We start from the raw sequence: 24,658 nt of genomic DNA, 5'->3' as shown, positions 1-24,658 counted from the left end.
ATGTATACCCCACTTTTGATGCCACTATAATTTTTAATACACTTAAATATTTTAGCTATCTTGATCTTGTGAAAGAAAACTAAGAAAAAATTCTGACAAATAGCTCAAATTATTGAATTCACATTTTCTGAGTGTATTGAAGACTTTTTTTAAAAAAAAAACTTTAAGTCATATCAGTTAGTCCAATAAGGACAGGTAGATTTTTTTAATGTTGGATGGAAATGTACATTCTAATGATCAAGCATCACTAACATAATTTACTATTGTCTGTGAAATCAGACTTTCAAATGAGCTGCATTTCTCTTCCTTAAAGCATACTCTTGGATTTACTTATGTTTTTGCAAATCTAGGTCTGAAACATCTTTGCCATCATTTATAATGCAGACTTCATGCTGAGAAGAGCACTCAATACTGCCACCGAAGTTCTGTTTCTGGTGCCGTTTTGTCAATTATGCTGATGCCACGGGACCATGGAACAGTGCCACTATTTCCAAGAGCAACAGCAAATCGAAAGATCTTCATGCAATGGTTGTTCTAGAAAAGTCTATTACATTGGTTTATGCTTTAAATATAGTTACTACCAGAATAGTAATTTTCCAATCTATCCTTTAAAAGTTGAAGTGTATTATTGCATTTTTTAAGTTGCAAAAGAATGATGTACACACATCCTTAAACATAGTATATAAAAGCAAATACCAATGGGGATTTATGTGATGAGATTACTTATGTAAAGAAAATTATTTGTCTTTGGATTAATAGTGCAATTTAAAACTGGAAGTCATTTTCTTTAAAAATGCATTCCCTATACCATTGAAATAAAAAAACCAAATGTAAAACCATGTGAAGAGTCCTACCTTTTTGAATTAATAGGGACTTATAAAAATTTTATTGAACAATAAGAATATTAAAACCTAACATATTTTTTACAATTTATGTGGGGTTCTTGATGAGTAGCAGGTAGCTTTATGTCTGCCACAAACCTTTGGTAAATGTGATTTAAATGCAAATGTCATGTAGTAAGAGATCTTATATTTGTTTTAGAGACTAATAATCGTGCATTGTTTGCACTAGTGTCCCTTACATGCTAGCACCTTCTTTCACTGCCTCACTCATGTATGGAACTTCTGTACATATATAGACATGGTACTCATACATGGTGTATATATGTACATATATATATACATAACACCATGGTATTCATCTATGGTAGTTACATACATATAAATTTATATACATATAAATTAATTCTTATTGAAATAATGTTAAAACTACAGTATGGTTTTGTGTTATGATAAAATCTACATTATTCCCTAAACCTTGGCATGTTCTGTACACAGCTCTGATTCATTTGACATTTGACGACATCATAATTTTGACATTTTGAGCTTCTGGGGAAGTTCCTGTTGCACTAAGAATTTTGGCTTGCTACCGTTCCTAAATAAGTGATTGTTTTAGTTCCAGCAGATAGTCTGAATTTGTAATGAAGAGGGTAAAAATCACCAACACCACCCCCACCATCAAAATGATATATACTTAAAAAATCCTACAGTCTTCTAAGTGATCAGCATACCCACTGACTTAGACCTTCAAGGATCCTCCCAGTTTCCAAGTTCTGCTTAGTCCCAGACCAAATAACTACATTGTCAAAGAGACCAGGTCTGGACTCAGTGTGCCCTGATGACAGGTTACGCCAATGCCAGCTCCAAACAGGCCTCAATTTTTCCTGAAAGACATACTTTATATTATCACATTTTGATACAACTAGAAAGGTGCCAAAATCAAATATAATCAATTGCTTCTTAATCTGTGTCCCCTTCCACTTTATTCTTAGCAATCACTATAATGTTTTATTTATAAAAATTTGTGTATTTGACTCCCTATATAGACTCTAAGCCCATGCTGGGTGGTGATAATGATTCATTAATTAATATTCTCATTACCTGCATATAGAACAGTGACTGACACAGAGAATAATACGAATAAATGTTTGTCTTGTTTAAATAAATCAAATAAAAAGTATTTCTATAATCAAACCACAGTCCATAATTGAGATAATTCTGCACTTTTTAGAGTAGAGATCTCCAAAATAAGATGTCTACAGATTTATCAGTGTACATATGTCAGAATCAAATACATTATTATAGATAGTTTATGAATCAACATAATAGAAAATTATGGTCAGGGACTACAACATTTAACTTTAGATATTTGCATTTCTAGGTCATGAAACACTAATACAATTTAATCTTGCATTTGCAATAAATCCCTAGATTCATGAAAGAATGATGAAACAATATGAAATTCAATTTTTCTGGCCATTTAGCTTTTAGAGCTTATATGAGTATGAATGACTTATATATCTCAAAACTATGAACTTACCAAATTCACCTTTTAAAACTGTTAAAGAAATTGAGTGAGAAATAGAATTGTGCATTAAGATGCTATATATAATTGAAAAATAGAAACAAAGTAAATATAATTTGCAGCATATTGACACGAACCCACATTAAAACTATAATACTGCCGTTAAAAGCACATTTAAAAATCTGTAAACTATCAAAAAAATGTCCGTCTATAGCATAAACTATATCTACTGGCTTGGGGATAAAACACATCCAAAATTAAATTTCCCAAATTCAAATTCTGAATGTTATCCTGGTTTTAAGATTTATACCATAGGCTGGAAAAATTATTTGAAAAATTATGCATTTAATTAGCTCAAAAATAATCGTTCTGAAACTGACAAAAAAGAACCAGAAAACAGTGAGTTTCAGCTAAATTTAAATGTTTATGCAGATACTTACCATAGCTACCAGCAAATGCTTATTGTATAGTTGCTTGAATTAATGAAAAAATCTTTATTGGAAATACGATCAATAGCTTACAAAATACTGAGACAAAGCTTTAATAAGAAACAAAAAACCAGAAAGGTCTATTTCTTACTTCATTTTTCTTCTTCCTTTTGGAAATCTTGAAACTGTTTGAAGATTTATCATATTTTAATATTTGACACACTTTGTTTCAGATGCATGAACATTATTTTACATCCTAGTGGGCAAAAGAGCAAGGAGTATCAGGTATTAGCTGGCACAAAAGGAAATATCCAAATGTGGAGGTGTGTACGAGTGAAGACAGATTCTGCGCAGGCGTCAGAATGAGATTAGACAGTGAGAATTTGCTCCAAGGAGCACCCATACCTGGTTTTTTTCTTGCAGATCAATTTGTGACATCTTGAAATCAGGATTTTGAGAGTTTGCACTTAATCTATTTTTCTTATCCAAGAGCTCTTCCATTTCTTTCACCTGGATCTTCAGCCTTCTATTTTCTCTCTCCAGTCCCTGCTTTTCTGTTTCAAGTATTTCCCTCTTGTCCCACTCCGAGGTATTTTCAGCTTGCAATCTCTCTAGCTACACACAGAAAACACAAAGAAGCAGCATGCAGCATTTGCAATTGCCAAAAGATAATGCCAGCCACAACCAGACTCCCATTAAGAAAAGTTCATGGATATGTCCACTGATATAATTTTAAAAAGAAAATTCTATTTGTTTGAAAACATGAGAAAAATACAAAAGTCCTAAGATCAGGCCAAACCGTAGATAAATATACTTTTCCTCTTGGTTCATGTAACTATCTCTACAGCCATATGTACCATATTTTTCAAATATATGTGTCAAGTGAAAAACTGCTGCTCTTGGGAACATTAATCTCCACTCTCAACTGATGAACATTCTCAGTGGAGAAGACACAATATCATTTTGTGGGCAATTTTGATTGGATATGTTTCATTTATTCATTCACTCAATTATCTAGGGAATAGATGCTATATGGATCTATCTATCTATCTATCTATCTATCTATCTATCTATATATATATATATCATCTATCTATCTATGCAACATTTGCAGTTGCCAAATGGTAATGTAAAAAGTAATTTTATATTGAAAAAATATATATAATTTATAATTTTATATTTTATATTTTAAAATATAAAATTTTACATTAAAATATTTTCAACATAAAATTATATAAAATTCAAACAATACCACAAATAAAATCGTATCGGGACACAGCCATGCTCATTTCTTCACACTTTGCCTATAACTGCCTTCACACACAATGGCTAAGTTAAGCTGTTGAGAGAGACCATATAGGTAATAAAGCCCAAAATAGTTACTCTGTGGTCCTTCACACTAAAGTTTTGTCAACCTCTGCCCTCTTCCCGTGGTTCTCAACCAAGGCTGCATGGTATATCAACATGAGGAGATTTTTATAACTATCAATGACCAGAAGCCTACTCTAGAAATTCTGATTTAAGATAAATTTAATATCTCCTTTGGTTTTTATTATTTTAATGTTTTTATGTTTTAAAGAGCCAATATCAAGCGTATTTATTTTCTGCAGTTTTATTACATCTAAGTGCTCATTATTATGAGATACAATTATAGTCGTCTGCTATGATTTTTTGGTGGACATCATAAGTAGAAGTGAATAGAAGTTTTTTGGCTCTAAATTATAGTCCTCAGCTATGCATTCTAATGTGACTTCACCATTTATTCTCTGGATAAGCTTAGTCAGGTAACTTCATCTACCCCAATGTAAACAATTTATCTAATCTGACAAGGTTCATGAGAAGTGAAATTAATCAAAGTAATTAGAAAGCACTTTGTCTAGCAATGTAACACTTAAAGGAGAAACACTGTGGTAATATAAATTTTTTAAATGTATGTTTCTCTCGTATATTTGGGCATATGGATATCGAGACATCAATTTAATTCATTGCATAAATCTATACAGCAGAGTAACTCTTTACAGTAGAAAATCTATTAGACTCTCATCCTGGATCCACCACTTACTCATTGGATCTAATTCTGGACAAGACATTTATTATCTTATTAACTTTTCTTACTAGTAAAATTAGTATGAAACCATACATATAATACCATAAATACAATAGCACAAATACCATATTTGTGGTATTGTAGGGACAGAAGAGGGTCAACTACTCAAAATTCCTTGTAAACTATTTAGGATGATTAGAGCATGAGGCATTTTAAAAATATCTCAAAAGGATAAAAATTCTAAATTACTTGTTTTAACATTGTTGATTATAATGGCTTGATTGCAACATACTTTATAATTATTATACTGTTATCAAATCTGTTGCTATGACATGTTAAATTCTAAAAACCCATCAACTTAGTCAACATTTAGAAAAATGTTACATTTCAACAATATCCTTTATAGTATCATAATAAATTATGATATAAAAGCCTAAAAACTGCTTTTTCATATATATATAATTGTACCGTTATTGTAGAAAATGTTCTGTTACCAAATCTAAGAGATGCTCTGGCTTTCAAAATGCAGGAAACCAAAATTACATTCTTGGCACTAGACCTCACTTACCAATTATATATAATAAACTAAAGGTCAAATTTTAGATGATGTGGTTTGACATTTGGTATGCTTGTTTGGGAATATGAGGTGAAAATATTATATCACAATTTAATTTAGTACCTGACACTACTTTCATTGTTAAGATTAATACTGAAAGTTTCTATCATTGCCTCACTTATCAGAATAAAAATAATAAAGTTGCCACAAAAAGGCAGCAACTTAGTAATGAAAAATTAATATAAGGAGAGAAAATGTATTTTTGGGCAAGGACAAACATGCTGTGTCAAGTCTTTGTAAACTTGTAGTATTCTTTTAAATGTTAAAATTAAATAAATTGATTTAACATTAAATAACAGATAACAAGTAGAACCAAGGTTTTAAATAAGTAATACATGGTCTGAACGAACAGATTTTAATTCTTAAGATTTTTTTTTTAAGTAATGATTTTAGCAGTAGCAACAACAAAGCTTAAATAATGCCTTCTGATGTTTTACTATTTGCAGATTTATCAAAACATACAAATTATTTGATAAATATATGTGTATAACATATATTAAAAAGTAAAAGTCTTATAAAAATTATAAGAAGTTTTAGTTTTTATTTTGTAAAGCTGTTTCTTATCACATCATTCTTTTCCAAGAATCATATGAAAATTCACTAACTTAAAAAGCATTTAATTGCATGTACCTTAAAATGATAAATAAAAAGTCAGGTAATATTTTAAGCTTTCAGAGTTTATCATAAAAAATTACAATAATTTTATCAAAAGGAAATAGAATTCCATTGCTTTGCTTCTGATGATGAAGAGGAACTCCTAAAATATTTTAATTCTAACTCAACTGTAAATTTTAACCAATAGTGTGTTCTAGCATAAATGAATTTCAGATAATGCACAAATTACTGAAACCTGTTTTCTGAAAATTTTAATGTAAAAGTGCATTCTTTGTACAATAAGCACTAAAATATTTTTTCACTTAATGACATCAATTTCTTATTAAACGTTGAGAAAAAGTACATAAATATCCAACACTATATTTACTGAATGAATATTTATTGAGCATATTTATGTATCAAGAAACAAAGAGCAACTGAATATATGACTTTAAAAATACAAATAGAATATGAGTAAAATTGGGCATCTTTTTACAAACGAAAAAAAATTGAGTGTCATAGAAAGGCCTGCAATAAATCGGATAACAGGAGAAGGTTGTTTGAGGAAATGATATTTAAGCTGCAACTTGAAGTTTAATAAGGCAGAAAAGCACAGCCAGACCCAGAGTGTACCAAGCACAGAAAGCAAGAAACATGTTTGAACACTGCAAGACCAAGAAGAGTCTGTCCAGTTATGGAATGTTAGGATTTGGGGAGAACATGGTATAAAAGGAAACTGGACAAAAACAGACTGGTTCTGAAAAATAAGTATGAATATCAGAATCAGTTGAGTTGCTTGTAAAAACTGTAATATTGTGATTATTCCTAAGGATAAAATATTGGATCGTTTTCTAAACATAGCTATTTACTCATTCTTCAACTGTCATTGCTTGATATTGTTGAAAAGATACTGAAAATTGTAATCATTAACAACAACTGGAATGTAAGCTTTATGAAACCAGGACTGTGTCATTTTGCTCATAAGCCCAGCACCAGACACACACTGTATGTGTGCTCCATAAATAACTGTTAAGTGAAAGAGAAAGCAGATAATGATAGTCTCCAGGAAAAAGCCTTTCTGTATTTCAATGACAACGATTAGACACAAAGCAAAATTAAGACAGCACTCTAAAAAAATCCAGTTACTAGACTTACCATGACCTAACACGAAAAGGACTTCACTGTACATTGACTCTGAACTCTTACTGCTATTGCCAGAGCTGTTTTACATTTTATAGTAGTGAACACAGTGAGGCAGAGAAGATTTTTAATAAAATAACCTACAGATGAGTCCCAATTCTCCTTTTAGACTGATTGCCTCAATTTTTGTTTTTTATAACATAAGAAAACTCTTTCCTACAACCTAGTGTTACGAGGGAGAAATGAAATCATTTAGAGAAAATATTTATTAACTTCCAAATTCAACTCAAAAATGTCTAAAGTCATAAATTTATGTCCTAAAGAAGAAAACATCAACAGCCACTTCAAATACAAAATAGTGTATTCACTTTTTCCTCAAGTTGTATCAAGATGACAATCACTTTTTAAATGGACCTAGTCAACGGAGAAAACTCCCAAAAGAATGCACTATATGCCACTTGGCAGGCCAGTGAAGAGTCACCTAAAACCAATGTGAATGTTCCAGTAATCGACTTGCAAATATTCAGAATTTTGATTTCAGACAAGTTAGCCATAAAACCTCATTATACACACTGTGATTTTGGAGGAAAGAAGGAAAAGACAGAAAGCATTTCTGTTTCCTAGCAGTAAGAAATTATCAACCTTTATTGAGGCCCTAAGGTATCCCGGGTAAACAGCCGTATAGATTATTTCCTATTCTTACAATGATTCCACAAATCATCTGGCTGTGCTATGCATGAGGGAGCTGGGATTCCGAGAGTAGTGGCAAGGAGTCCAAGCCATGGTTCACCTAAAGATCCTCTCTAATTCTATTCCTGAGCTCAGACACCAGTAAACAGGATGCATATCCACTTGGAATAGCAACGACCACATTCTGAATCCAATGCATTGCATTGTAGCAAAGGTTTCGTTTGTGGTTTTGTTTTGGTTTTACATCTGTTAGTTTTTTTTTTTTAACCTCTTTGTTCTGTCTCTCTCTAGGGCAAATTAATTCACAAGAGAGGCAATTTCTGTAGAATCACATTTAAAAGTCTGGCAACTCCATTTTAAATGAGTACATATTATCGCTGTCACCCCTTGTATCCTTTGCCAGTCTTCCTCTATGTCTTAGAATCACAAATAAGAATCGGAGGAACCCCTTCCTAAATGAAAGTCTGCTTCCAATCTGTCCATAGTTAAATATAGCCTAGGGATAGCTCAGTCTCTTTTTGACCAAAAGTCAACAGTACAATAAATGATTTTAGTGATGTGTAATGTCATACATATTTTAGTTACTTTGATTTTATTTAAAATACTTGGAGAATTTCTAAAAGTAAAAATTGCCTCACTAATTTGAAACAAAATGTGTGCTAAAGTTAAATATAAAATAAGAGAGTGGCCAAAATGCTATTTCAGATTAAACATGAATCAAAAGCAATGTAAGTATTTTTTAATGCATCTATTTCTAAATAAGTTAGTACATATTAGAATGACAAGTGAAAATACATTTGTAAATACTTTGATTATGTTCTGGTAGAGAAAACTTACAAACCTCACAAGTAAAATCTCTTAAGTGGATGCTTTGGGCCCTGGATTTCACAAAAACCATGCACTGCCTCAAAAGTTCTTAATGATTTTATAGAATTAATACTCTCCCCATCTCAATTAGAAGTAATAATCATCTATACATACCTTAGGAACTATGAAAACAAAACATAAAAATAAACATGTTACTGTTATCCCTGCAAAATGAGAAATGTTTCATGAATGTATTCAAGCCCAACCAGAGAAAAGCCTTGATCTAAAACCAAAACAGGAAAAAGATGCCCTCTTTCACTCCCATGCCAAACATTGATATGCTACCATGGATTTCTCATAAAATCAAGAAAGTGTGAAACTTTACAGGATGAGTACTTACCAAATGTGACAAGTGAAACACAATAGAGCTGGTAAAATGTAGATCTAGTTCCAGTGATAATAGGAACAAGGGGTTTATATAAAGCATCTATAATGGGACTTAATTTTAGCAGGCACTAACCACACCCTCAAGTGTGCTCTATTATTAGGAAGAAATATGCAAACACACAATACTTAACAAGATCTGCATTAGAAAAATGAATATATTATAAGGGAATTGTAATTAAGCATGGGAGGTAAGTGCTCTATTTGCAAAATCTCTCCTAGAAATAATTTTAAAAGTAGACAAACTATCTTGGCACCAAAGTTGCCAAACAGGTATTCTCAAGGATTTCAATTGATCTCAGTATCCGAGAAACATGAAACCTGCTGACACTGCCTAAAACAAGCCTTTCTGCTCAACCGAGAATATGCTTTGTGTTAATCCATATATTTGTTTTCCCTAAGGAATTAACAAGCGTTATTTGTAGACACTCTGATGGTTCAGAAAAAAATAGCAAGTTAGCTTTCATTATTAGCATTGAGCTGTAAAGAAGAAAAAAGTTTATATATAATTTACAAGAGGAAAATAGTGGTGAAAGAGATGGTAAAATGAATCAGAACTAGAGAATGACTCACAAAGAAAGAATAAAATTGCGGCAAAAGTATTAATGGGCACCCCTTTTAAATCATCATCTTTTATCCCGCATCTGTGCTAAGAATGACTTAGCATAACCATTTTGTGTTTTATATATGTTGCTGTTCTAATATCTGGGTTTTTTGGAGGAAGCTGAATTTGCCAAAACAGATATATTGATGAACTCTTTGAAAAAAAACTGAAGAATAACAATTAGTTTTTTTGTAGTTAAACCACAATTACATATGCATTGACATTAAAATTTGATCACCTAGACAAAAAGATTACTATTATAATTGGTCAAGCTAATTCTTTTTTTAATCATCTTTAAAGTCAGCATTTTTTATTGGCTTCTCTATTCAGCACTGAGTTATAATGACAACTCTGGTGATAGATCAACTGCCCATAAGTGTGTAACTTTGATTCTGAGCTGATATTATTTATTCAGTTTATCTATCATTGCACAAATATTACTGCTTATTATATATAGATATATAGGTATACATATTTTTTCTGGTGTATATGCAAAAATTTGATCTTATATCCAGCAATATCTCTAAGCTCTCAGAAAATATATCTTGTAGATTATTTTGTGTTTTGTAAATAGATAATTGTATCATTTTTGATCATTGTAATTTTGTATCTTTCCAACTCTTATAATTGTATTTATTTGTCTTCTTTTGTTGAAGTGGCTGGGACCTGAAGTAAAATATTAAACTGATAGCATGCTTCCAATCATTATTAAGTAAAACATTTGCTCTAAAATGTTGCTACTTGATATCAGGTTTTAACAGTCCACTTTGATTGCTACTGTGTTAAACTGTTTTTCCCTATAAGCATAAATTTAGTTTTGGCAAATGCTTTTTAAATAACATTTGAGATAACCATGCCATTAATTTTTGCTTTTAGTCTGTTTAGTGTGATGATTTGCATAATAGATGTTCTAATGCTATCATATGTCTTCCACTACTGTGAAAAAGCAATTTCTAATTTCTAAATTTAAATTAATATTACTTGCACTTGATGAATATGTTTGCTACTAAATTTATCCGTGAAATTAACTGTAATTTTCCTTTCTTCTATTATCTTTCTTTGGATGCAGTATTAGAGTTAAACTAACACATTGGAAAAAGTTGGAAAGTTTTTCTGCTTTTCTCTTCTCTGGAAGATGTCCTAAAAAACTGGGATCATAAACCCTAAATAGTGCAGCTGATGCATAAACTTTTCTGATACTGGAGTTTCACTGCAAAAAAAGTTTTCGTTTATTATATTTTAATTTAATTACTTGCTGTTATAAATCCATTCAGGCTTTCTATTTCGAAAGTGTCATATTGGGTAAGCTATATTTTTCTGGTCAATAATTTGTTTCATGTAAGGTTTTATTTTTATTAGCAGTGTCTCTTCATGGTGTTTCCTTATATTTGTAAAACTCTGCCTTATCTAATTCTATGTCTACTTTTTATTACTAGTAATTTCTAATTATAGCTTCTTGATTAATTAGTTATTTTTTCCAGAGAATTAACTTCTGGCTTTGCTATCTCTATTAAAGTTTAAAAAAATTATTTGATCAAGTCCTAGTATTGTCATTCTTCTCCTCTTTTTACACTTTTCTTCTGCCACTTTCTTAACTTTTAAAGTAGAATATTAGATTATTTGCTTTTTTGTCTTTGTTATTTTTGTTATTCTGGACTCTCCAAGAAGCAATTCTACAATGAGATTAAAAATGTAATAAATTTATTAGGGAGAATGCCTATGAGAAAAAATGGAGAGGAAGACAAGAGAGGTGGGGAATAGTCAAATTGTGATGCAAGACTGGCTTTGAGTGAGGGAGAAGCAGGAAAGAAGGGAGGATGCTCTGAAGCCTCTGAGACCTCAGTGCAGTCTAAGCAAAATTACGCAAGGCCCTCAAGGGGTTTTTGAGTCAACATCAGTAGCCAGAGGAACATCACACTTCCCAGGAACAGAGAGGCCAGTGTTAGGCTGGGAGCAGCCTGTGGAAAGCAAGATCTCATTTCCTGGTTCCAGAACGTAGCAGCTGGGTTCTGAATTAACTACACTCCCTGTAACTGAGATACGAGAGGCATTGTCTAATGCCAGACACAACTATTTCCTTATATACCTATTGATGTTATACCTATTTTTTATTTTTTAAAAATTAATTAATTAATTAATTTTTTATTATACTTTAAGTTTAAGGTACATGTGCACAACGTGCAGGTTTGTTACATATGTATACATGTGCCATGTTGGTGTGCTGTACTCATTAACTCGTCATTTACATTACGTATATCTCCTAATGCTATCCCTTCCCACTCCCCCCACCCCACAACAGGCCCCGGTGTGTGATGTTCCCCTTCCTGTGTCCAAGTGTTCTCATTGTTCAATTCCCACCTATGAGTGAAAACATGTGGTGTTTGTTTTTTTGTCCTTGCAATAGTTCGCTGAGAATGATGGTTTCCAGCTTCATCCATGTCCCTACAAAGGACATGCACTCATCGTTTTTTATGGCTGCATAGTATTCCATAGTGTATATGTGCCACATTTTCTTCATCCAGTCTATCATTGTTGGACATTTGGGTTGGTTCCACGTCTTTGCTATTGTGAATAGTGCCGCAATAAACATATGTGTGCATGTGTCTTTATAGCAGCATGATTTATAATCCTTTGGGTATATACCCAGTAATGGGATGGCTGGGTCAAATGGTATTTCTAGTTCTAGATCCCTGAGGAATCTCCACATTGACCTTATACAAAAATTAATTCAAGATGGATTAAAGACTTAAATGTTAGACCTGAAACCCTAAAAACCCTACAAGAAAACCTAGGCAATACCATTCAGGACATAGGCATGGGCAAGGACTTCATGTCTAAAACACCAAAAGCAATGGCAACAAAAGCCAAAAATGACAAATGGGATCTAATTAAACTAAAGAGCTTCTGCACAGCAAAAGAAACTACCATCAGAGTGAACAGGCAACCTACAGAATGGGAGAAAATTTTTGCAATCTACTCATCTGACAAAGGGCTAATATCCAGAATCTACAAAGAACTCAGACAAATTTACAAGAAAAAAAACAAACAAACCATCAACAAGTGGGCAAATGTTATACCTATTTTTAAGCTTTGCAGTATCCCTCAAGATTTCAATGTTTATATCTTTCAGTCTTAAATTACATTAAATTTATTTATTTGCTAGGCTTATTTAGATGTCTGTTTTGTAATATCCAAATAAATCAGTCTCTTAAAGTATTTTTTTGTAATCAATACAAAAATAGATGACTATGGCTATAAAATAGTATCCTTTGAAAACTGCATAGTTTAGAACATGAACACAGACTAAGTCTCACTCTCTCAAGCCAACCTCCAAAGATCAAAAATGAGAAAAATATAAAATCATTGGTAGCTGCAAACCTGTCAACACGATAAAGAGGCTTAGACTTATAGAAACTTGACGGATATGTAAGAGGTGCAATCAATGTCTGAGGGCAGCAGAGCCTTCTCTGTAGACCATGTGGGAGCAGAGTCAGATGGGGATGGTGCAGAAGAGAAAACATACACTATGGTGGATGTCCTGTAAAGGTAGCTGCATCACCTTAAGCAGGGAAATAACTGAGAACAGATCTCAGACCTGGAGAGCCAGAAGAGAAGCTACTATCAGAAATGTAATAAAAGAGATTAGAAAGCACAAGGGTCATTGTTTTCAGGTTTTTCAAGGTCATGGGTAGCACTCTAGATTGCAAGGGTATCTTGGAAAGCAGGGGTGTCATTTAGAAACTTCCTGGAAAGGGACAGTAGGAAAGCAAGAAGTTGATATTAAGGGAATTATCAAAGAATCATAAGACAAATTGATTTTCATCCCCCTACCCAAAAGCTTGAATTTTTAAAAAGTGTCCCTTCACTGTATTGACAAAAGAGGGCACATTACAACTAAGAAATTAAGTACACAACTCATAATTTTTATTATTCCACTTTCCCCCATAGAACCCACCTGTTACCTCTTATTCTTGCTATCCCAGGAAAATCCTACCAACTGTTATTGACTGAATTGTGTTCCACCCAATATTTGTCTTTAGAAGTCTTATCCCCAGTGTGATAATATTTGGAGATAGGTCCTATAAATAGGTAATAAAGATTAAGAGGATACATTAGGGTGGGGCCTTAATCCAATGGAACTGATGTCCTTAGAAGAAAAGGAAGATGTACCAGAGATCCCTCTCTCCAAGTGACCACAGAGGAAAGACCATGTAGTGACACAGTGAGAAGGCAACCATCTACAAGCCCAGAAAAGAGACCTCACCAGAGACTGAACTTGCCAGCACTTTGATCGTGGACTTCCATCCTCCAGAACTGTGAGAAAATAATGTCTGCTGTTTAAGTCTCCCAGTCTGCAGTATAGCCTGAGCAAAGCAATACACACTTTGTCACAGAAAAAGGAATGCAACATCTATACAAAGCTACTAGAAGTAGAAAACAAAATGAGAATCAAAGCTCTGCAGCTTATACAAATATTTTGCATAAAATCACTACATGGAAAAGAAAAAGCTGTAATAATATCCTCCAGCATGAATTAAATCAGGAAAAGAAGGAAAAGGGAAACCCCAATATTGGATACACATGAAGTAACTATATATCAATTTGATTACATAACCACAGAATATAGTTTAAGTGACCTGTGAACACAGAGCTCTAATTTAATATCCAGTGGGACAGATGTTCAGAGCAAAAAGGATTGCACAGAAACCTTAAGCATCACTTAAAAGGGCTATTACATATAATAATACTGTTAGAAGTCTGTGAGAATGTTATATATATTTTAAAATAAATCAAATAACCATATGCATTAACATTATTAGGAAACAGTTTAAAAGAGATACAGATAAACAATTGTTAAGTAAAGGGACAATCACATTAGAAAACTGTTTGCCAGTTTTCTAAAAATAAAACATTTACAGCTACATTATGAACCAGTAATTCTATTCCTAAAGAAATAAATCCCACTCCTATGATTAATAAAAACATAATAGTTACATAAGAATATATTAATAGCTTTATTCATTACAGTCAAAATCTAGAAAAAAATGAAACAAATGTTTATGAACAGAATAGACAGATTTCAGTATATTCATACAATGGAGTAGTAGTCTATTGTTACTAAATAAAAGATAAAAAACTACCAATAGATGAGACACTATGAATAAATCCAAAAACAATTTGATGAACAAAACAAGGCCGATACAATAGAATATTTATGGCCTATAAAGTTCTAGAACTGAGCATTAATATATACTATCTCTAAAGCAAGGAACTGACCAAGAAGGGACATAAGAACTTTTCAAGATGGAAAAAATCTTCCATATCTTGGTAAGGGAGTGCATTATACAGTTGCTTGTGTGTTTCATGATACACCAACCATTATCACTCAAGGCAGGGTGTGGTAGCCCAAGTCTATAATCCCCAAAATTTGGTAGGCCCAACCGAGTGGATCACTTGAGCCCAGGAGTTTAAGCAGCCTAGGTAACATGGTGAGACTCCATCTTTACAAAATTTAGTCAGGTGTGGTGGCATGCACCTTTGGTCTCAGTTACTCAGGAGGCTGAGATGAGAGGATCACTTGAGCCCAGAAGGTCGAAGCTGCAGTGAGCCATGATTGCGCCACTGCACTCTAGCCTGGGCAGAAACATGAGACCCTGTCTCAAAAACAAAACAAAAACAGAAAAAAAAATTATCATTCAATATCTGTGCATTAAACTGTGTGTAAATTATAAGCCAGGTTTAAAAAAAAAGGTAAGCAATGAACATTTAATGGTAAATGTAAATGAGGAATTAGCAATATAAATGTGACTGGTTCTATCCCTGTCCACTGAAAGGATATGGAAGCAATTACCCTGCAAGGAAAGTGAAGATGGCCAGCAACCCAGCATCTCCAGTAAGATATGCCAGGGCTGTTTGAAGAAATGCTTGATGTCAGTGCTGCAGCGAGGAAAGTACAGGATGAACACAGAACACATGTATGCCTGAAAACAATTAAGCACTCATTGATTTATGCAAAATACTATAAGAACAGTAGTTTTAGCCTAAAAGGGATCCAACTGGTTAACTTTGGGACAATTTGAGAATCTGAATAAAAGAGAAAATGCTTTAGTCCATGCAGGTTGCTATAACATCATACTATAGACTAGGTAGCTTAAAACAACACTAATCTGGCTGGGCACAGTGGCTCACGCCTGTAATCCCAGCACTTTGGGAGGCCGAGGTGGGTGGATCACCTGACATTGGGAGTTTGAGACCAGCCTGACCAACATGGAGAAACCATCTCTACTAAAAAAAAAAAAAAAAAAGAAAAATTAGCCGGGCATGGTGGTGCACGCCTATAGTCCCAGCTACTCGGGAGGCTGAGGCAGGAGAATCGCTTGAACCCAGGAGGCAGAGGTTGTGGTGAGCTGAGATCATGCCATTGCACTCCAGCCTGGGCAACAGGAGTGAAACTCCGTCTCAAAACAAAACAAAACCAAACCACTCATTTATTTCTTACAGGTCTGGAGGCTAGGAAGTCCAAGATCAAGGCACTGGCAAATTTAGCCTCAAGTAGAGGTCTGATTTCTGACTCACAGATGTATTCTCCATGTGTCTTCACGTGGTGGAAGGAGCCAGCTAGCACCTTGGGCCTCTTTTATAAGGATACTCATCCAATCCTAAGAACTCTGCTCTCGTGACCTAATCACTTTCCAAACATCCCACCTCCTAAAACTATCACCCAAGGATTAGGTTTTCAATATGTGAACTTTGGCAGGACACAAGTGTTCAGACCATACTAGACAATATTCATTTATAACACCCTAAGAAAATTAATTCATAAGTCTATAATGTTAAATAGAGAAAAAGAGACAAAGAAAAAAAAACTAAGAAAAACTACTGGGAGGGACAGGAAAATGGTAGCTCAAAAGTGTAAATTGGTAGAATAACTTTTGCAACTACCAATTGTAATAAATTTACATAAAGATCATCAGTGGGTTACAGAATCATTAGATGATGGGTTTCTGGAGAAAACAATACACTCAGGAATCAAAATGTTATACCACACATGACTTACTAATTTCAAAGCGGGTATAATATTGGAGAAAGCTGGCAGTCCACACCTTAACCAAGTGATCATATGTAGCATGGGTAATAGCTGAACAACATGGCATTATTTCTCTTGATATGAAGCATTAGGAAATCCATGGAGATTTATATATTATTCTTACTAAAAATATGTTAATCTGAGTCTAGTCTGTCAATCAGTGGTTCTCAACCATGATGATTTTGTCCTGAGGAGACAAAGGATACCATCAACAATCAATTAGACCAATACAGAATATAGTATATGCTACCACTGAACTGCTCTGATTGTTTAAAACACCAGTTCATGGAGAAATAATGAGAGAATCTATTCTAAACTAAAAAGTAATTAGGAAGATATAACACCTGACACATTAACAAAAATAGATTGGAGGCTGCTTTACAATAATGCCTACAAAAGACATTCTTGGAAAAAGAGAATTTATGAATTAGATATTGGTAATGTTAATAATTTATTAATTTATTCAGTTTGATCATTATGATTATGTAGGTAAATGCCATTATTCTAGGGAGATGCCTGTTAACACATTAAGATAGGTATCATGATGAATGCCACTTGTGTTGAAATAGTAAACCTACAACAGACAATAACCTTAAAAGATAAAAGATAGTGTTGATTTTAACATTTATTAAAGTTAAAAATAGACTTTTTTAAAGATTATAGATAAAGAAAAACATATTGCAATAGTAGCCTATGTAGGAAATGGTATGGAAAAATAAGCAGAAAATATATAACGAATGATTGAGCACAAAGAGAAGGGCTTTGTAGAAAACAGTGGTGATGATGTGCCATAAACTAAAGCGTATTGCCTAAGAAAGTTGTCTGTCTCTGAGTGCTAAATAAGTAAAAAGCAAACCCATTTATCAAACATAAATATGAATGTATGCCTTGGGTGTCAAGATACCACCATCATTCCCAGTGTCCTGCTTCCAGAATTTTATTTATACTCTGGCACAGATAGACAAGTTCTAGATAAAACATGTTTTTCCACTGTACGCTATAAATATGTATTGATTTTGATGTATTAAGCTTTTATTTACTTGATAAGGTTAAAACTTTAGGATGCTGGACAAGAATATTGTGTTAGTTGTGATAGCAACATCAAAGGTACACTTTAGTGAAGATTTACATCTGTGGCCTAAGTTTTCTCTTCTAGGAGTGGAAAAATATTTAGCAAGTGTGAGTTAGTTGAAAGGATCGATTACTCAAATATGTCAGTGAGCCAAAGTCCAACACGGACATTTGTCCAAATTCAAAAACAAATGTCAATGCCTATGGATCGATTACATAAGACTCTTCACCTCACCTGACCTTTTTGCTGAAAGGTTCTTAACATTTATGGTAGAGGATAGGATTTCCCAAATGATTAGATAAAGGTCAGAGTATACACTTGAGTGTTGTTTGAAATTTAGTTTCCAATAATTATTTATGACCAGAATTCAAAATCATTTGTAGTGAAAATTTTAAGTGGCTCTTGTCTAGAACCTGGCGTATATCCTTTGAGCTTCCTATTACGCTTGCTTTTACCTCAATGCTCCACCTCACTGCTGCGCTCCACATTCTCTCACCTCCACAAAGTAAAATCGATGGGAGAAGGAGCTTCCTTCCCTCTCTTGCCAGCAGTCAGAGTGTCAAATAAAGGAGTAGGTTAAAATGACAACTGCTTCTACTCAACCTAGATTAATGGATAGAGCATACATGAGGAAAAACCTTTGTGGGGGCCAAGATGTTTAACTATAAAAAGAGGAAATACAGAATGAGTATTGAAAATTTTAAGGACCTAGAAGCTAAAAAAGCAGTGGGCAGGATTGTGGGATTGCCTTATAAGTCATTGGTACTGAAATAACTAAACAAAGCCTTGAACTCTAAATGTCAAGAAAATGACTATCTTCTGAGAGCAGATTATTAAAGGAGTATAGAGCCACTTTGCTGGGGTCCATTGAAATGAGTGAATGTCAAAGTAGATGCACGGAATAAACACCAGCACTGGCGTACATTGAAATGAGTGAATGTCAAACCAGATGCATGGAATAAACACCAGCACTGGTGTACATTGAAATGAGTGAATGTCAAACTAGATGCATGGAATAAACACCAGCATTATTAAGCAAGGCAGTAGAAAATATATGGTGAAGGATTCCTTTGACAATTAAAATGGTTACTATGTAGTCAGCGACAAGATTTAATGAAATCTTTTCTAGAACAAAAATTTCAACGGACTCAGAAAAAAAGTGCATTCACTTTATTTGAAAAACAAACATTGAAGTAAAATGATTCATTATCTTCACAAGATATCAAGAATATTTTTAAGCCTAAAAAAGAATTTAGGTTTCTACTTAAGGAAGTTCAATTGAAGATTTCTTCCATGTTAAAATTGAATTCAACAATGGGTTCAAGATCACTTTTTTGTTGCTGTTAATATCCAAATACTTCATCTTCCAAATAAATAGGTGGCATTTACTAAAAATTTAATGGTTGTATATAATTTATAAATCATCACCCTTATTTTAATGTGAAGGCCTATTATCTCCATACCTTGGCTGAACAAAATATATGGTATTATTTGTCCTATTACATATCATTTCATTAATTATAATGTCTATTATTTCTTGAGAATATCCAGCGAGATAAGCACAGTCTTAAGCTGTTTGCCTTTGTTAATTCACTTACTCCTCCCTTATTTATATTTTATATATTCTCCCAAAGTTCTGAGATTACAGGAGTGAGCCACTGCCCCCGGCCAGGTGTTCCATCTTAACATTGTAAATATATATCTATATATTTACAAGTGACTAATGTAGTATACTATAATTGCATTTATTTTGCTATTATAATTTTATGTTTCCTGAAGTTATGAAGTGCCTCATAGTTTCTTTATTAGTTTTCAATGCAGTTACTAATCTGGAACATTCCAACAGAAGTATACATTTCCGAGAAATACTGACAAACTCAGAACATAATATAAGTGTCACTTTTATTTTATTTTGAGACATCTTTTACCTGGCATCAACTTTCACCATAATCCTGGAAATACTCTTGTAGTCTTTTCTATTTAGTTCTACTTCCTAACTTATGTTTCTTATGTCATTTTGTGAACTGCCAAGAGGTTACAACAGTTGATAATTTTTGGAGATTTGATATGTCTTATAATGTATTATTCTAATCTATATTATTATTGTAAATTGAGTATGTGTGGGATTCTAAGATGTAAATCACTTTCTTCAGAATTTTAAACATTTACCTACATTGTTTTATAATTTCTGGAGTTGCTTGTTGAGAAGTCTGATAATGTTTCTGATTTCTGATCATCTATATGTGCTCATTTATTTATCACTGCTTGCTTTCAGGCCATTTATTGTATTCCAGTGTTATGAACTTTAATGAAATGAACTTTGCTCTGTCTTTTTGGTATTATTATGCTACCTACTTGGATGGAAATATTCATCTAAACCATCATGACCTTCATTTGGAAGAATTTTGTTTTTCTAATTCTCTCACTTTTAAACTTCTTTTTTAAGGAGCTCTTACTTTGGGGGACTAATTGCTAAATTAATGTTTAAGAAACTTCCTTTTTAATTACATCCTTGTCTTTGTGGTTCACTTTCTGGGTAACTCATTCAACTTTCAACTCCAAATCATATCTTTTAATTTTCATTTGTGCTATGTTACATTTTATGTAACATTTTGTTATTTTTGGGGTAATCAACGTTTTTGCCCTTCAGATATTAGATATAGGGCTTTTAATCTACTTCCACTACCAGAATCATTTTTTAAAAATAAATTGCATTGTATATATTTAAGGTATGCCACATGATGTTATAATGTATATAGAGAGTGGCAAGGCTACTATAGTTAAGCAAATTAGCATATCCATCACCTCACATAGTTACCTATTTTTGTTCATTTATTTTTTTGGCAAGATCAGTTAAAATCTACTCATTTGGCATGAATCTCACATACAGTACAGTTCTGTTACCCTGTATTTTTCATCTTGTACATTAGATCTCTAGACTGTTCATTATACATATATAAATATATATAAATATATGTATAATAAATACAATAATATGATGAAATGGGTAGATGTAGGTCAGAGGATACAAAGCAGCATATATATATGTATATATATGATGGGGAGATGTATATGTATGTATATGGTGGAGATGTGTGTGTATATATGTTTGTGTGTATGTGTGTGTATGTATATATATATATATGTATATATCTGTTGCTTTGTAGCCTCTGACCTACATCTGCCCATTTCATCATCCCCAACAATGTCCTTGGGACCCACTTTTTTGTTCTCTATCTCTATATATTTGAATTTTATTTTTAGAGTTCACATATAAGTGAGAACATGCAATATTTTTCTTTCTGTGTTTGGCTTATTTAGGTTAGTATAATGTCCTACGGGCCCATCCATGTTGTTGCAAATACCATGATCCCATTCTTTATTAGAGCTGAATACATATTCCATTGTATATACGTATCAGTTTCTTCAACCATTTTTTTCTTAAGTGAACACTTGGGTTGTTTCTATATCTTGACTATTGTGAACAATGGTGCAATGACCGTGGGAGTGTTGTATCTTAACAAGGTGGTGTTTTCATTCCTTTAGGTATATTCCCAGAGGAGAAATTGCTGGGTCATATGATTGTTCCATTTTGAACTTACTTAGAAACCTTGGTATTGTTTTCCATAATGGCTGTACCAATCTGTATTCCCACCAACAGTGTATGAGTGTTCCCTTTTCTCCACAGACTACCAGTATTGTTTTCTTTTCTACTGATGCTCTTCTATTTTTTAAAAATTTTTCTTCCTGATGTTAAAACTTCTCCATAACAGGAAATTTTTAGATGTTAATTTCTATTTAAGAATGAGTTACTAAAAAGCCAATTGGATGTTTAATGTACAAACAGGAGGGGCTTATTAAACAATGGACTTAAGTAAAGATAGTGGAGCTTCCAGTCCTATTTTCCTTTGAGAAGGGCACTGTACTCAGACGTAAATGTTCCACTCTTTTGTGAAATGAATTTTCTTGGAGTTAAATGACTAAAGCATATTAAGAGTTTCCCTGTTCTTTATGCACAATGTCATTAAATCCCCCTATTGACCGTAAAGAAATTAGCCCCTCAGTTGCACGCACTGTGGTTCAGTTTAGAGTGCTTCTGTCTCAATTTTTCCAGAAAAAAATCTTTCCAGTTCTTTCTCTACAGTAGGAAAAGTGTAAGCATTGGCTGGCTATGTGAGAAGAAGAGAGAGAACTAGTGTTGAACAAAATCATACACATGATTTTAACCAACCCTCCTATTTTCTGTTCTTCTTTCACCCATTATCAGAGATACCTGTTGTTTCTTTTTATATATATACATTTTTTTTTCTCATGATAGAGTCTTGCTCTGTCACCCAGGCTGGAGTGCAATGGCGTGATCTCAGCTCACTGCAACCTCTGCCTCCTGGGTTTGAGTGATTCTCTTGCCTCAGCCTCCTGAGCAGCTGGGATTACAGGCACGTGCCACCATGCCTGGCAATATTTTGTATTTTTTTTTAGTAGAGACGGGGTTTCACCATGTTGGCCAGGATGGTCTCGAACTCCTGACCTCGTGATCCACCCGCCTCGGCCTCCCAAAGTGCTGGAGTTACAGGCGTGAGTCACCATGCCCCGCCTTTTATATATACTTTTAAGTTTGGGCATACATGTGCAGGTTTGTTACACAGGTAAACTTGTGTCATGGGAGTTTGTTAAACAGATTATTTCATCACTCAGGTATTAAGCCTGATATCCATTAGTTGTTTTTTCCTGATCCTGTCCCTCTTTCCATCGTCTACCCAGTGTGTGTTGTTCCCCTCTATGTGTCCACGTGTTCTTATCATTTAGCTCCCACTTGTAAGTGAGAACATGCAGTATTTGGTTTTCTGTTCTTTTACTAGTTTGCTAAGGATAATGGCCTCTAGCCCCATCCACGTCCCTGCAAAGGACATGATCTCATTATTTTTTATAGCTACATTCCAAACACTCTGGGATTGAAGAAAAAGTAGGAAACAGTATCTATATTTAATTTTCCAGATGTAAAAAGTTATCCTCCTCTTTGGCTTCTCTTGAAAATGTGGCAATCCTTTTATTGTGTTTGTAAAGATAAGTAATTCTATATACTAGGTAGTGAGAAAGAACGTTTAAATGAAATATGAGCCTGGAATAATAGTTACATTCTTGGCTTATTTAGGAGCTAAAATGAATACATTGGTTACATGTTTACAATAACTGAATCCAATTTCTATCAAACATGATCATATATCACTCTAGATTCTAGAAATAAATCAATGGATTGTGTAGGAACTAATTAATCCTTTTAAATGCAGAGACTGATGTGAAGGGGAAAACATGGAGATATTTTATTAATACTATCAGTTGTCACTGGCTTTGCTCATTTCTTTTTCAGGTTTTGGGCTTGAAGTGAATGAGCAATATCAAAGAATTCCTTAGGAGAAGGAACATGTTGCTAAAGTCACTGTAAGAAAAGAGATTGGATGTTCTGACACAGATCATCTTCATTTTATTTCTCAAAGCTATAAGGCATTATTTCGTATTGTCTAAGTGGCAACAATAATTGTCTTGTTTATTTATTTATTTATATTTTTATTTGTGTGGCTAAAGTGCAACATGTAAAGTCAGCTTTTGCAATGCAAATTATCATTGGCTCTTTAAGGATATTTGATTTTTAAAATCTTATTAAAATGCTAATAATAGTTAAAATATTTTAACATATTTTTTAAAAGCAGTGTTCCTATTATTATTTAGCCACATTGTATTAAAAGATGTATTATAACTCCTTTTGCTTGATTTATGTGTTTTTGCCTAGGAGTCTAGCATAGGAGAGTTATATTCTCAAAAATGTACAAATAAATTTATAACAATACAATGAACAAATACATAAAATGTTTAGTTAATTTTTGGTGATGTAAAGCAGCATCACATAGTGGTCAAGGGTGTGAAGTTTAATGAGAGAGAGAAAGAGAGAGAATGGGAGAGATAAATTATAAGGAATTGGCTCATGCAATTATAGAAGCTAAGTCCCAAGATTTGTAGCCAGCAAGCTGGAAACTCAAGAAGTTCTGATGTTTCAGTCCAAATCCAAAGGCTGGAGCAGATCAAGTTTCCAGCTCAAGCAGTTAGGCATCAGTAAGAAGTTCCCTCATTCTCAGGCTTTTTGTTCTATTTAAGTCTTCAATTGTATGGATAAAATCCACCCACATTAGGGAAGGCAATCTGCTTTACTCAATGCACCCATTCAAGTGTTAACTGCATCCCGAAACATCCTCACAGACACACCCAGAATAATATTTGGACAAATGTCTGGGCACCCTATGGCTTAGTCAAGTTGACACATAAAATTAACCATCACATTATCTTATAAAATTGATATGTTGATTAAATGAAATCTAATGTTTTACGTCCTTACAAGGCACATGAGACCTACAAAGTATTCATAAACATTAGCTCTAAATATCTAGTGATACTCAATCTGAACAGAGTACTTTAATAGATCTTTATGCATCTTCCATTAATTTTCAGTATTTAAGACAAGGATGCACAAATCAAATAGTTTTGCTTCTTTGAAGGGGAAAGCTTCTTGGCCTGTTTATTTTTCTTTTCGTCCCTGCTCACCTCCAAATGACATCTTCCACTCATTGGTTAATAAAATAATTGCAAAGCATAATTGTTTTGATTTATCACCAGTCTGAGTTATTTCTTCAGTAAAGCAATTATTGTCTTGGTGATTTCCAGAAAGCCTAAAATCAGAGACTCAAATATGAACAGAAGATAATTTTTCTATTT

The 24,658-nt window shown here is 33.3% G+C and overlaps 1 protein-coding gene across 15 annotated transcripts in view; it reads right to left on the bottom strand.

Annotated features, from left to right (window-relative positions):
• CCDC102B (coiled-coil domain containing 102B) overlaps positions 1–24,658 on the bottom strand; it is a 376,391-nt gene that overhangs the window by 188,663 nt on the left and 163,070 nt on the right. For 12 of the 15 annotated variants that reach the window (XM_063716943.1, XM_063716941.1, XM_054538070.2 and 9 more), the window contains one exon: positions 3,198–3,407. The exons of 1 other annotated variant lie outside the window; for it this stretch is intronic. In XM_063716943.1, coding sequence (XP_063573013.1) covers positions 3,198–3,407 — 210 coding nt within the window. Of the gene's footprint in view, positions 1–2,943; positions 3,408–24,658 lie in introns of all 15 variants that reach the window. 2 more of the 15 variants (XR_010137622.1, XR_010137621.1) reach the window with 2 other exon arrangements.

The sequence above is a fragment of the Pongo abelii genome, chromosome 17 (genome assembly GCF_028885655.2).
Source record: "Pongo abelii isolate AG06213 chromosome 17, NHGRI_mPonAbe1-v2.0_pri, whole genome shotgun sequence".
In the NCBI taxonomy this organism is placed as follows: domain Eukaryota; kingdom Metazoa; phylum Chordata; class Mammalia; order Primates; family Hominidae; genus Pongo; species Pongo abelii.
This window is presented reverse-complemented; position numbering and strand designations above follow the sequence as displayed.